Source organism: Ranitomeya variabilis, chromosome 6 (genome assembly GCF_051348905.1).
Source record: "Ranitomeya variabilis isolate aRanVar5 chromosome 6, aRanVar5.hap1, whole genome shotgun sequence".
In the NCBI taxonomy this organism is placed as follows: domain Eukaryota; kingdom Metazoa; phylum Chordata; class Amphibia; order Anura; family Dendrobatidae; genus Ranitomeya; species Ranitomeya variabilis.
Window position 1 is genome coordinate 372,394,554 of NC_135237.1, and position 14,997 is coordinate 372,409,550.

Here is a 14,997-nt window from a genome sequence, read left to right on the forward strand (position 1 = left end):
CAAATTATAATGATTATCCTCCATTCCATAGTCCCGTGCCCATATACCCATCATACACATCCTCCATTCCATAGTCCCACGCCCATATATCCATCATACACATCCTCCATCCCATAGTCCCATGCCTATATACCCATCATACATATCCTCCATCCCATAACCCCATGCCCGTATACCTATCACACATCCTCCATCCCATAGTCCCATGCCCATATACACATCCTACATATCCTCCATCCCATAGTCCTGTGCCCCTATACCCATCACATTCCTCCTTCCCATAGTCCCGTGCCTATATACCCATCATACACATCCTCCATTCCATAGTCCAATGCCCATATACCCATCACACATCCTCCACCCCATAGTCCTGTGCCCATATACCAATCACACATCTTCCATCCCATAGTTCCCTGCCCATATACCCATTATGACATAATCTTCATCATGGCAACCATTCTGATATCATTGTTGCCATGGCAACTTATTATGACATCATCACCATGGAAACCATTATGACATAACCGTCACCATTACAACCTATTATGACATCATCGTCACCATAGCAACCATTTTGACATCACCGTTACCATTGCAACCTATTATGACATCATTGTCGCCACGGCAACCATTATGACATCATCATTGATACACACACACGCACCGGCTTATATATATATATATATATATATATATATATATATATATATATATATATAGATTGGGGCCAAACCTTTAGCTCAAGAAGGGGTTGTCCTAGTAGTAGACATAGACTCAACAATCAAATTATAAATAGGATTACTACTCCTCTGGAAACCAGTGTTATATATACAGCTCTGGCAAAAATTAAGAGACCACTGCAAAATGTTCAGTTTGTCTGATTATTCTCTTTATTGATATGTCTTTGAGTAAAATGTAAATTGTTGTTTTAGTCTATAAACTTCTGACAACATGTCTCCGAATTTCCAATAAATAATTTTTGTATTTTTTGGACTACTACTCCCATCCGGCTACGTCTCTGGTCACATATGACAGAGACAACATGAGCCGATGATGGGAGAATAGTCTCATCATCCGGTGCCTGTATTCAATCAAAACATTTACATAATTTACATATTCACATACACAATACATACTCACCGAACACATAATCCCCAACGCCTGCGTCTCCTGCAAACAATCAAAAATAATAAACCAACATATACTCCCTGTCCGCCGCAGTCCATTTAATACCGAGTGTCCCATGTCGATGTCACCCGGCCGCCTGCGATACACTGGCAGGAGGTAATCACTCCTGCAGTGTATCACTGAGCCGCCATCAGAGTTCATTGGACTTCATCAGCTGATCAGCTCCAGTGCTCTCACTTACGGCACTGCTGCGTGGGAAAGTTCTCACACAGCAGTGCCGTAAGTGAGAACACCGGAGCTGATGAACTCCGGTGAACTCTCACGGCAGCGCAGTGATAGACTGCGGGAGCGATTACCTCCTGTCAGTGTATCACCATCGGTCTGGTAGAGCGGTCACATCTCCCGATGTGACTGTTCTACACGTGAGATCGCAGTGGGACACTCGGTACTAAATGGACTACGTCGGACAGGATAGTATTTTATGTTGGTTTATTTTTTTATTTCTTTGCAGGAGACGAGGGTGTCGGGGATTAGGCATTTAGTAAGTATGGTAAATTAAGATTCAAAAAAGGAGTCTGTGTGATTATTTCAAATAAAGGTCTTTATTCTGGTCTTGTCTTTATTTACCATATAACTATAGGATTAGCAATGGATAGGTGTCCTCTCCATTACTAAGCTTGATGTCACCTGACAATACAAAGGTGACATCAACCCCACAAAAAATGAACCCCACTTGCCACCGCTACATGGCAAGTGGGAAAGCGAATCTAAGTGCCAGAATTGGTGCATCTATAAGATGTGCCATTCCTGGGGCGGCTAAGAGCTGATGTTTTTAGCCTGGGGGTGCCAATATCCATGGCCCCTTCCCAGGATATTAACATCAGCCCGCAGCTGTCTGCCTAGCTTTTGCTGGTTTAATTTTATAGGGGACCCCAAGTCAATTTTTTTCTGGGGTTTCCCTGTAAACTAGCCAGTAAAGGCTAAGCAAACATCTGTGAGCTGATATTAATAGCCTGGAAACCTTTATGGCTATTGGCTTCTTCCCAGAATATAAACATCAGCCCTCAGCTTTCCCTCTGCTGGTTAAGAAAATTACGAGGGAGCTCCCACAATTTTTTATTTTTTTTTTAAAAATAAACATATTGCATTTCATACAGATTTTAATACCAGCCTTATAATAGCCTTATACTTACCCTTCTATTTTTTTGTTTTGTTGCTGCACACTTGGAAGTGCTATGATATAGTCCACCTTATCTTTGGACACTATACTAGTGTCTACAATACGTCTGAACATCACATGATTGGTAGAAAGTAAAAGAACATTATGTAAGCCGCCAGTGAACAAAACTTAAAAAAAACAAACAAAAAAAAAACCTGTATAAAGCTGTTGGATGTGATGCCAAATGAAATATTTTTACACAAACTTTCAGGGTTGTTTTTTTTGTTTCATGTACAAATCTAATACTAGAAATTAAGGAATATAAAAATGTTGTAGCTGCTTTTTGTTCAGTAATACCCTTTTACTGTAGATATTTGTGAGCATGCTGCCTTTAATATATGGGACTGGAATAGCAAAACCTTTGGGAATATTCTGCAATAACCAGCTACAAATGAGAGGTAAAAGCACGGACATAGCAGCACACAATCCTAACAATGGGGCAGGTGAGCCTATCAGTGACTGATCTCCTGACAGTACCAGTATTCATCTACGAGGTGCTGCAGGTGCGCTGCTGCACATTGTTCTGGGGGCCAGCACCTCCCCTGCTAAGCTGTCAATGCAATATTGTCTCCAGGGCATATTATGTGGATATGAAAAATTAGAGAAAGCATTTACTTACCCGTGTAAAGTTACCTTCAAAACTGTGAATATCCAGTTGTGGCTTCTGAGCATAAACATAAGCATTGATTGAAAAGAGATCCTGCAATAGAGAATAGCTGCAATTAATAAACAATGCAGCTTTATCAATAAATAAGGGAATGTCATAGAAGGCCGACTAAAAACACATCTTGTTCATTTCTAAATATGATACCATCGATTTTCCTTCTTTGTTCATGAAACTAAATCTTGGAGTCTTTTTTTTCCAACACATAATGACAGAGATCGAGCAGACATATCACCAAACAACATGTTATGGATAACTTTTATATCTGATACTTCAAAACACGTTTATTCCTGGGGGAAGGTTTACAGAATCACAGTAATATGAGGTTCACGGCATGTCACACACAAAGAAAAAGAAAAGATTCGGAAAAGGTCACAAAGTCTTATTATAATATTGATTTCCACTTGTTCATGGCCGATAATTAAACAAATATGTTATGAACTAGAAATATACTCTGTTGAACCAAAAATATTTAATTTCATTTTGAAATCTATTTATGATTAAAAAAACATAACCACTGCCCTTTTCTAAAATGTTCATGAAACCGAAGTAGAAGCACATGCATAAGAAAAATTAAGTCATCTCCCACAAAGGTAAGTCTGTGTCCTGTGTGTGATAGGTGCTCTGGATTCTTCAGTGGCAAGGTGAGAGCTTATTTTTTGCGCGCCGTGCTGACATTTTTATTGATATCACTTTGGAATAGATACAATGTTTTGATCCGGTTATTGCATTTTATTGAAATTTGCAGCCACCAGAAAACCGTAATTCTGGAGTTTAGATTTTCTTTTCTTTTTACGCCGTTTACCGATCAAATTAATTCTTTTTATATCTTGATAGATCGGGCGAGTCTGAACACGGCGATACCAAATATATGTTTGGCTTTTTAAATGTTTTATTTTGAATGGGGCAAAGGGGGGGCGAGTTGAACTTTTATTTTTTTATTTTAATATTTTTAAAACCTTTTTTTAAATTGTTTCATTAGTCTCCATGGGAGACTAGTAGCGGCGATCTTTTGTAGGCCTGCTATATGTAACAAAAATGTTCATCTGTTATGAGCACCGACCACCGGGTGACACACACAGCAGTTCAGCAATGACAACTACAGGGGTCTCCTGCAGACTACGGGTTGTTATGCCAACCCATCGGCAATCATGTGACGGGGCGCCGATGGGCGCAGCTAAGACGCGCATCCGATTTGCGCGAGTAAAATGAAGCTGTCAGAGATTGACAGCTGCATTAAACTAGTGAACAGCCGTGGGTGGATCGCGATTCCAGTCTCGGGCACATTACAGCTGATCAGATCAGCAGTCGTGAGCCGTAAAACATGCGGCTTCAGAGGCAAGGCATGCAACAAAGAGGGGGAGGCACGAATAAAACGAATATAAAACGTCATAGGTCAGTAAGGGGTTAAGCAAGAGGCACCACTAACCAAACAACACCATGAAGGCCAATGAAATCTCCAATCAAGTCTGGGACAAAGTTGTTGAAAAGTACAAATCAGGGTTGGGTTATAAAAAAAATCTCAATCTCTGATGATCCCATAAAGCACCATCAAATCCATTATCATCAAACCTGCCAAGAGAGGGCTGCCCACCAAAACTCTCAGCCCATGCAAGGAGGGCATTAATCTTAGAGGCAGCACATAGACCAAAAGTAACCCTGAAGGAGCTGCAGAGTTCCCAAACAGAGACTGGAGTTTCTGTCCATACGACCACAAAAAGCCGTACACTCTATAGAGGTGGCCTTTATGCAACAGTGGGCAGAAAAAAGCCTTTACTTGCACACAAAATTTGTAAGGCTCGTTTTGAGTTTGCCAAAATACATGTGGTAAACTCCTCAAATGCATGGAGGAAGGTGGTGTGGTCAGATGAGACCAAAATTGAACTTTTTGGCCACAAGGTAAACTTTATGTCTGGAACGAAACGAACACCGCTTCCCCCCTCCCTCCCAAGAACACCATTCTCACATTGAAACATCAACAGCTTCATACTGTGGGGAGATTTTGTAGCCAGCAGGGACAGTAAAATGGTCCAAGTCGAGGGGAAAATGGATGGTGCGAAACACAGGGATATTCTTGAGCAAAACCTATTTCAGTCTGTCAGTGATTTGAGACTGGGATGGGGGTTCACCTTCCAATAAGACAATGATCCAAAGCATTCAGTTATTTTGTCCTATTTGCTTCACAATAAATAGAAAACCAAATGTTCCCAGATGAAGGCATGTTCTTTACATTAACTGATGCAAACCCTCAAAAAAATAGTGAAATTCCAGGTTATGAGATAGCAAAACAAAAAAAATGCATGGGGTGAGTGGGTTAATACCTTTGCATGCCACTGTACGTGTTCTACATGTGATTTCCATAATAGATTATAGGGCTGTTCACATGTCTGTGTTTTTTGATGGACCGTAGGTCCGTGCAAAAATAATGGAGTTATATCAGACTTTTACAGGCATTAAAGATGAAAAGTACCAGTACAAGTCTATGGGTCACTGAAAATCACAGACATTACACTGATGGCATCTGTATATAGTCCGTGTACTATCCATGATTAACAACGCAATGTATAGAAGAAGCTTTGTCATTCATTTATCTACACGTGAAAATCATTGATGAAACAATGATGGTAAAACCGGACCTAACACTGATGAAAACTCGGATGCAAAACACTACTGAGACTTGAACCATTTGTGATCAAACATGGACGTCTAAATGATGAGGGCTTAGGCTGGGTATTCGCAGTGCGGCAACCACATGCAGCCCAAATCAAACCTGCATGGAGTGGCCAATGGTCACACAATTCTGTAAACTAAGATATTATCAAAATCCTGCATCCATTGGCCCCTCTATGCAGGTGTGCTTTCAACTTCATGTGGCAGTTGCAGGGTGGTATCCAAATCTTCCAAGCGATGTCTACTAATTTACATACCTTCCAGAGCAGTCACAATAAAGAGTCATTGGTGTTAGAAAAAGGGCACAGTACTGAAAACGACTATACAATCGGTGCCTTTCAACAATTTCTATCACAGGATGCCAGTCACAAAACCAACACAGATCACATGACGCCAAAGAAAAAAGTCACACAACTTGATAATTCCCAAAAGAGAGTTTTTAAAGTAATTTTTTTTCAGACAAATTGCAGCTGGGGGACAGGAGTTCTCTGGATTTGGAAATTAGGCTTTAGATTACTGTTGGCCTGCAAACAGTAAATTTTGCATTAATCAACCACTGAACTCCTACCGACTACATGGGCATCACTGTAAGACCCTGTGATTGGCAGCAGTGGTCACATACACTGCAGTTGTGATATCACTGCTTTAGCATGTCACAGAGGAATCACTGGCGCAGCAGAGACTGACTAATAGTGATGAGTGAGCGTGATCAGTTAAGGTGTTATCTTTAGCATGCTCATGTGCTAACCGAGTGACTTTGGCGTGCTCGATTGCCTAACAAACAGGCAATCCCTGCATGTGTTGCATCTGTCTAGCAGCCGTGAGACATGCAGGCGCAGGGACTCGAACATAGTATTGGAGCTCGTTGAAGTCACCCAGTTAGATTCGAGCATGTTCGTGTAACACCTTATCGAAACATGCTCCCTCATCACTAATGACTAACTCTCATGGTGAGAATAAAAATCCTAATTTTGGAAAGTCCATTTAAAACCAAAGAAATAAATAAGGCTGGGTCTAACCGGCTGATGTAACTAAGAATCACAAATTTCTTAGGAGAAAATTGTTTTTTAGCGTTATTAAATGTGCCTTTTTGTATAACAAGTATTTTTTTTACTTTTATTACATCAACATTTAGTAATTTAACAGGTGCAACGACACAAGTATCAAACCTCCATAGTAGTAAATGATAAATGATGCGCTCCTTGGTCTGGTATAGGGCAGAGCAGGCCCGCTCCTCTATCTCCTCACATCTTAAACTGTTTGCCATTTGTTGTAATCTTTCACACGCTGACCATTCATCACATTCTTGTCCTTCCTATTAGGTTTTCATCAAGACCACGAGAAATAATTCATATGAAACTAATACACATGTGGGTGTCCTATATCTTCATCATTCACCTCTTTCCCATCTGTTATCACCTACAATTTAGATAATCCAGTCTATTATGTGCTTTATTGTGAACAGAAAAAGAAGAGTCTCTTGGAACCCAATACCACACACATACAATAAAAACAGTTGTCCAGGCTCTAGCCTTTCTTTATTAGGCATTTTACCTAAACTGCCCATACAAATAGTTAATACCAACTTCACAAACTAAAAAACTGTCTTATAGCAACATAAGGGGGAGAAACTGAAAAAAAAACAAACATTGATGTAAAATTGATTTTTTTGGGGTCCAACTGGATATAGCAAAATCTACTGCAACATTTCAATAAGATTAAACTCAAACATATGAACCCCCTTCCCGACACGGCTATTTTTCATTTTTTGTGATTTCGCTTTTAGTCCCTTTCTTCCAAGTGCCATAACTCTTATTCTTCTGTCCCCATAGCTGTATGAAGGCTGGGTTTTTGTGGGACTACCGTAGTTGTACTTTTTAATGACACCATTCATTTTATCACGTGATGTCATGGAAAGAAGGAAAGGAAATTCCAAGTGTTGTCTTTTAACTACAGCGTTCACTATCCAGTAAAAATCACCTCACAATATGAGGTATTCAAAGGAGTATGGTCATGACAGGAATGGGGGTCTTCAGCAGACCACTGGCGGTCATTGCAACCTATCAAGGCTCCGCGATCGCATCACGGGAGCAAAGACGGACACATAGAATGATGAGCCACCATGACGGCACACTGAAAATGTCACCAACAGCTGTGGGCCGACGATAGCTGTATAACACAGGCATCATATTCCGGTAAGATGCTGTCTCAGGAACTGTCAGGGAAGGGTTAAAGTAGCCGTCCACCAAATTATATTTTTTTCCTTATTCATCCTGCTGCGAGTCTTTCAGTATATATAAATCAGCTAGTTTTACCTAATTTACTTGTTCCTTTCTATCTAAAAATTCAAGCATTCCTTCTCTTAAGTCATATGATCTCATGGTGACTTCTTGGGAATGATACACCTTTATGCTCTCTGAAGGATGTCACCATTTCAGTCACAAAAACGATCTGTATGATCAAATTGCATGGCCCGTACCACTGAAGCTCTTCAAGGAGAGTATTAGATACCGCCACCAATGATGATGACTGCACAGCTCCTGTCACACAAATATAATGCAGGTTATCCCAGTTCAGCCTCCTTGACTATATACTTACAATACATTAACTAAATTGGGAGGATATCGAGCGAAGGATAATCAAAGTGTGACCACAACAGGCAGAAATAGTACTGACTCAAGCTGCCCAAGTATGCTGAACTGATGTGTCAGGACATTGATAGAAGATCATGGGGGTAAAAAATGTAGGGGGAATTCTAAATTCAGGGAATCAAAATGGGGTCTGAAGAAGAGCAAAGAGGAGGCTGAACTACAAGAGTATAACTGCACAGTATGTAAGAGATCAGACTGTGATTAGGTGGTTGGTGCAAGAACTGAAAACTACTGTTACTGGCCAGTCAGTGCTGTCAGCGTCAGATTGGGTAGAAACACAACTCATTATCAGTTATTGGGTTATCCTCATGTCCGTGTTTTTTCGTGAACGGTGTGACGGATCAAAAACGCTCATACAAGGCAATGAATCTGTGAATACCATAGACAGCACACAGATGCCATTTCTAAAATCACAATGAGCAGGACAATCGACAATTTTTTATTTTCTGCATTTAAGAAAATCACTGGTGAAACACAAATCGTAAAAAACTGACATAGTAATGAAAATGGGATCCAAAACATTGATGGAAATCTGACCTATGAGAAGAATGATGCCTTTTATCATGCCATAAAAAGTTTAAAAAAATATAGGCAACATCACAGACAGTTCAGAACCTGTGTGAATCCTGGACTCATACTTCTTTCCATGGTCCACAACTTCCAGCTAACTTGCAATTGTTAGGTCAGAAATAAACAAGAGACAGATGTCAAAATGACAGCGGGATCAGACTACACAAGGAATGTTACTGGTCTGTGACCACAGACACTCACAGGTCTGTACATGGAGCTGGAAACACAAACCTATTGCTTAAAGGGCTTGTCCGGGACTTTATATTTTATCTTTAGGACCGGTCATCAACATCTGATTGGTGGGGGTGTGACATTTGCCACCCTCACTGATCAGCTATTAACGGTGCTGGAGGTAGTTAGATGTGTCCAATTGTAGAACCGCACAGAACACTTCCATCAACCGTGTAGTGTCCGCAGCCGGGTAATGCCCATCTACCACTATTCAAATAAATTCAGGGTGGAGGAGCAGTGCCCGGCCTCTCTGCGTTTCCGCAACGGAACACTGTAGCAGCTGATTGGAGGGGGTGGTGAATGCTGCACCCCCACCGATCAGATATTGATGACCTATCTTAAGGATAGACCATCAACATAAAAGTCTCAGACTTCCCCTTTAATGATTCAATTTGACTGCACTGGAACAATAAGAACACTCACTCTGAAGGTGTACGTACACTCTAAACTTAAAAAGGCAAAAGTCTTAACATACACAGAACACACAGTAAAATGGACAGGACAGGCCCTTGTTCACTGTGACATTTTCCCTGCTTGATCTGCGGAAATCTTCAGGAGATTGACCTGTAAGTGTTGCAGACACACTGAATAAAGCACCAAGAAAGGTACAACATTACAGGTAGGTTTTTGTCAGGAAATTACTTTCTGATTTAGTCAAGTTGACTTGAAACAATTTTATCCTCCCCCCAGCTGTCAGGTCTATTGATCGATCAGGAGTGTGCGGATCTCCAGGTATGGAGACTATTTAAACTAAGAAAGTGTAACTGCAAATTGTCCTTTTAACGCCAACTCTTTCTGAGCAAGATGCAAAAGCAAACGATCTGACATAACACAAGTAGACAGCGGAATGGTGTTACTGCAAAGATTAACCCTTACCACTAGAGCGCAACATACCCAGCATGTCTATGTATTATCTATTCTCAAGATATGTAAACATGTAAGCTGATTTTTTATTTTTTTTTGTTAAGGCAAATTTTGATTTAACATCACATTTTTTAGGGCTAATGACTGCCGGTCCCCAATAACTTTAATCATGTCGGTAAGGGTTCCAGTATTTTGGAAAGTAGAAATGGTGTTACAGACCGAGATGTACTAGTCATTAAAACTAGCAGTAAAAAGCTGACGGGAACCCAAAATATAAATGTGAACAGAGCCTAATTCCAAACAACCGCATTCTCAACAATTGGACTTTTCACAAGGACTTACAGAGCGGACCTATGTAACGAGACCCCCTCTCTCAAACTGAACACACAATAAATAAATAGGTTGAGGGGTTTTTAGCCTTCTCAAACCCTCATTCATTTATATGCATGTTTTTAATTAACCAGTTAATGACTAGGCCATTTAACACTCCTTCCTGGCCAAAGACATTTGGGGTTTTATGATACAGTACATAAAGCTTTTAATGGCTGAATAATTTTTACTCGTTCGGATATTCAAACAATTTTTGCCTATTTTTTTCGCAACACATGGGCAGAATTTTTTGTCATTTTTAAATAAAAAAAAAATCTCATATCTGGGTGAAATGTAAATAAAATAAGGAAATGCATATTTATTTTTTTTTTCAGATTTTTGTTGTATTTATTTATTTTAAAAATCACAAAGGGCAGCTAAAACATTTTAAACTGTGTTCTCCTTTTCATAGAAATAATTTTGATATGTTATTTTTGATGGGGACGGGGCTATAAACAACAATTTAGACAGGCAGTTTATTTTTCAATTTTTTTTATTTATGCCTTTGTTTCTATTTTATGTTTTTTTTTTTAGTTTATCCTATTTCACTGTGCCCCCTATAAGGTTGTAAAAGTTCCTGGAGGGTGGGGGGTCATTTTAATATATGAATACATTCTTTTTATTGCTAAATTACCCTATATTTGGGGCATGTATAGTAGCCCCAGCTACAGGAAAATTTGAGCCTCCTGCATGCACAGCAGAGGTGTCTGGGTTTCCTAGAATCCAGCCGGTCCTGTTCCCTCCCTACACCCAGTGATCACATATTTGCTGGGTTGGGAGGAGAAAGCAGGGTAAGTGCTTCCTGGTTCAGTGCTGCAATGGAGAAGTTAAACATGGTAATAGACCATTCTTATCTTCTGTCTCAGAAGTTTGTCTGAGTCTGACAGACAGCAGCTTTTCTTCTGCACAGCTTCACGAGCTTGTGAAATCTGCTTTGACTGCACTGACATTTTAGAACATCAGTGTAGGGACAAGAGCGGACTCCCTGGATGTTAAGAGTCTATGGGCAGTCCAGAAGTAGTTAAAATGTTATATACTCTGCTGTCCAATATAAAGGCGGCATAATATGCAAACAATTCTGCTCTTCTGTTAAATTGAACGATCAAAGAATGTAGCAGACAAATAAATTCTAAGTCTATTGTTAGCATAAACGGAACCAAAAATACTGGCAATCAGAGAATACACTGGCACATAGAATAAGAGTCTGGTATATTCATAATGCGAGCGTTCTCCCTTCCTCTCACTTCCCCTAAGGCAGGGTTGGGGAACCTCAGGGCAATTTACTGCCCTCGATGACATTTTATCAGTCCCCCGGGCAGTTTCTCAGGGACAGCATTCTTAGGCAGGGAGGTGTATTTTGATTACAACCAGCTCATTAATTTCTTCTTGCTCTCTTAGCACACACACGCAGTGTTCACTACTGAACATTGAAGGGCATGCAATGAAAGATTACATCCTGAAACCAGTGCCAGAGTCAGGATGCACTTTGTTGGCGGAGTTTGTGCGGCCCCCGAAGGATGGTATAAATATCCAAATCGCCCTTCGCAGAAAAAAAGATTCCCCACCCCTGCCCTAAGGGAATGATTGACAACTGCCCATCAATTATAGTGAGGGGGGCTTCGAAAAGCTATCCTCATTAATACACCAAACTTCTAAACTTTGAGTTTTGTGTATTCACTGATCACTTCAATTAGGCCTATTTTTTCGTGCATTAAGTCTAAATGGAGACTTGACCATTCCCTGTACTATGCTGCTATCACCTAACAGCACTGGTGGAAAACACATTCACTTTAAAGGGAGTCAGCAGGTTTTTGCTACTTCATCTGAAAGCAGCATAATGTAGGCAAAGAAAGCTGAATGCAATAATGTATCACTTAGATTACTGGGTGCAGCAGTTCTGACACAATCAGAGCTTTTAGATTTAGAATGAAGCAGAGCTGAGAAAGCTAACCCCGCCCACACCAGGCTCTCCATGTACAAAGTCCATAGACAGTGAGCTGCTTATCACATGGAGAGGGGGCGTTGCCAATGTTAATCTCTTAGTAATAAATCTTCACGGTTAGTAAACAGCATGCACTTCGACAAGTGGCACATCCCTAAATTCTGTGTTTCAGCCTCTATCTCCTGCTGTCTTCAGATTACATAAAACCTGCTGACAGATTACCATTAACACCTACCGTACAGAAAAAATTCCTAAAAATAAAAATCACCAAAAACGTGTTTGGAAAATGAAGGTAAACGACATCCGACAGATCAAGTTGCTGGTATTTGATGTGATGAGAATAGATTTCTATTTGGCTGCCTTGTTTAAAAAAAAAAAATACTAAAAAAAAACCTTGATGTATCACTTCAGAAATGCCATATTGTGCACTTATTTAATAAAGACAGACTGTAAAAAGCCAATAGCATAATAAGGAGTTGCACTAAATACATTTCAAACATTGCAATCCAGAAATGAATCTATTGATGTACCTATGGCTCGCAATGCGAAGGAGTCTACAGAGAGCCCTCTCAGACTGACACATGCAAAACTGATCTCAGAGAGATAAATTTCATTCATCTACATTAGTCACAAAATGACTTGGAGACGACATGATAATGGGGATGTTTTTCTTTACCCGTCAGTATAATAATACAGAAATGACTGGGAGGTTATCAATAAGACAGGGAAACCTCCTCCATTAGGTCAAGGGCAACATTTGTTCACCCAACTTAAAGATCATTAAAATACATCCTTAATCATAACATGTGGTTCATTACAGATAAAATGGCCCCTGGTTCAATAAAACTAATTAAATGTAAATGGTATTGTTTACTGCTGTATGGATCTTTTGATATAAATCAGCGAGTCACCATTTATTGAAAATTACACTGACCTCACTGCAGCTAATAAATTTACGTGATCACAGAAGATGGAAATGAATGTTTCACAACATGAAGGCTGACAGGGAAGAAAAATAATGCGCCACTTATGAGTATGAAACCAAAGGAAACCTAACCTGCAGGTTACAGGTATTGCAAGACAGCTATTATTAAAGGAAGTGTTGAAAATTTAATTGTCTGATCATTCTAAGTGGCTCGGGAAGACAACAAAATCTGCACTGATCATCTTTGTTGGTGTCATCTGTTCTTTACGAAAAGCTCAGAAGCAGGCTTATTTATTCCGGGTGTCACCGAGGATAAAGTTACAGAGCGGTGCAGATGATGCTTCATGACAATACAAGATGCCCACAATCCATTACATTAGGAACGCGGCCGAATCAAAATGACTGACAATTACAGTATGTACAAGCAATTACAACCCTCACTTTATACTGAAACGAGATATCTGCAGACCCGTACAAGCCAGAGGAAAGGATATCGCAATCCGTTTTCATTATCTATCATTTTAGCATCAAATGTTTTTTTTATTTACACCGCGAGTATTTCTGTACTCAATGTTCTTACAGCTTAGAAATCTGAAATTGTACTTTTCTTTTATTCTAAGTACTTTATAATCTTGTGGTCTCGATATATAAATGCTGATTGTTTTTATTTTATTGTCACAATTTATGTATGTGTGATTTGAAGAGAATTTTTTTTATTATTTATAATACAGGAAATCCAAGTAGCTCAAATAATAAACAATGAATCATGATTCTCACTTTCATACCCTGAAAATAAAATAAGAATAAGAAAAAAAAAAAAGCATCAAGATTTTAGCAGTTATAGTAAGCTAAAACCAGCAGGTGGCATTCAAGAATTATGGACACTGAAGTCTCTAGAGCTGAGCCTGAAGAGTCAAAGTCAGCATTTTAACCACCCAAGCTATCATATTGAACAATGTCAATGCATACTGAAAACTATCTACGAGATATCTATCTAATGCACCAAAGCTATTTATGAAGATAAATAGACAGATAGATATGGGATAGATAGATAGATAGATAGATAGATAGATAGATAGATAGATAGATAGATAGATAGATAGATAGATAGATAGATAGACAGACAGATACAGTGGCTTGTGAAAGTATTCAACTCCCTTGGCATTTTGTGAGTTTTGCTACCACACAACCTGGAATTTCTCTGTTTTTTTTTTATTTAGGGTTTACATCAGTTCATGTACATAACATGCCTACAACTGTAAATATTTTCTATTATTTTGTCTTTTTTTTGTGAAGCAAACAACAAATAGGACAAAATAACTGAAAACTTCACTGTGCATAACTATTTAGTCAGTACTATGTAGAGTCTCCTTTAGCGGCAATTACAGCTGCATGTCGCTTTGGATAAGTCTCTATGAGCTTTCCACTGGGATTTCTGTCCATTCTTCAAGGCAAAACTGCTCCAGCTCCTTCAAGTTAGATGGTTTCCTCTGGAAAACAGCAATCTTCAAGACTGACCACAGATTCTCAGTTGGATTAAGGTCTGGGCTTTGACTAGGCCACTCCAAAACATTTACACATTTTCCCTTAAACCACTCGAGTGTTGCTTTAGTATGCTTTGGGTCATTGTCTTGTTGGAAGGTGACCCTCCGTCCCAGTCTCAAATCACTGACAGACTGAAACAGGTCTTGCTCAAGAATATTCCTGCATTTTGCATTATCCATCTTCCCCTCAACCATTTTCCCTGTCCCTGCAGCCGAAAAA

At 39.6% G+C, this 14,997-nt stretch overlaps 1 protein-coding gene across 2 annotated transcripts in view; it reads right to left on the reverse strand.

Annotated features, from left to right (window-relative positions):
• ATP9B (ATPase phospholipid transporting 9B (putative)) overlaps positions 1-14,997 on the reverse strand; it is a 428,187-nt gene that overhangs the window by 256,177 nt on the left and 157,013 nt on the right. For both annotated transcript variants that reach the window (XM_077270058.1, XM_077270059.1), the window contains exon 9: positions 2,967-3,047. In XM_077270058.1, the coding sequence (XP_077126173.1) occupies positions 2,967-3,047 (81 nt within the window). The remainder of the gene's footprint in view (positions 1-2,966; positions 3,048-14,997) is intronic.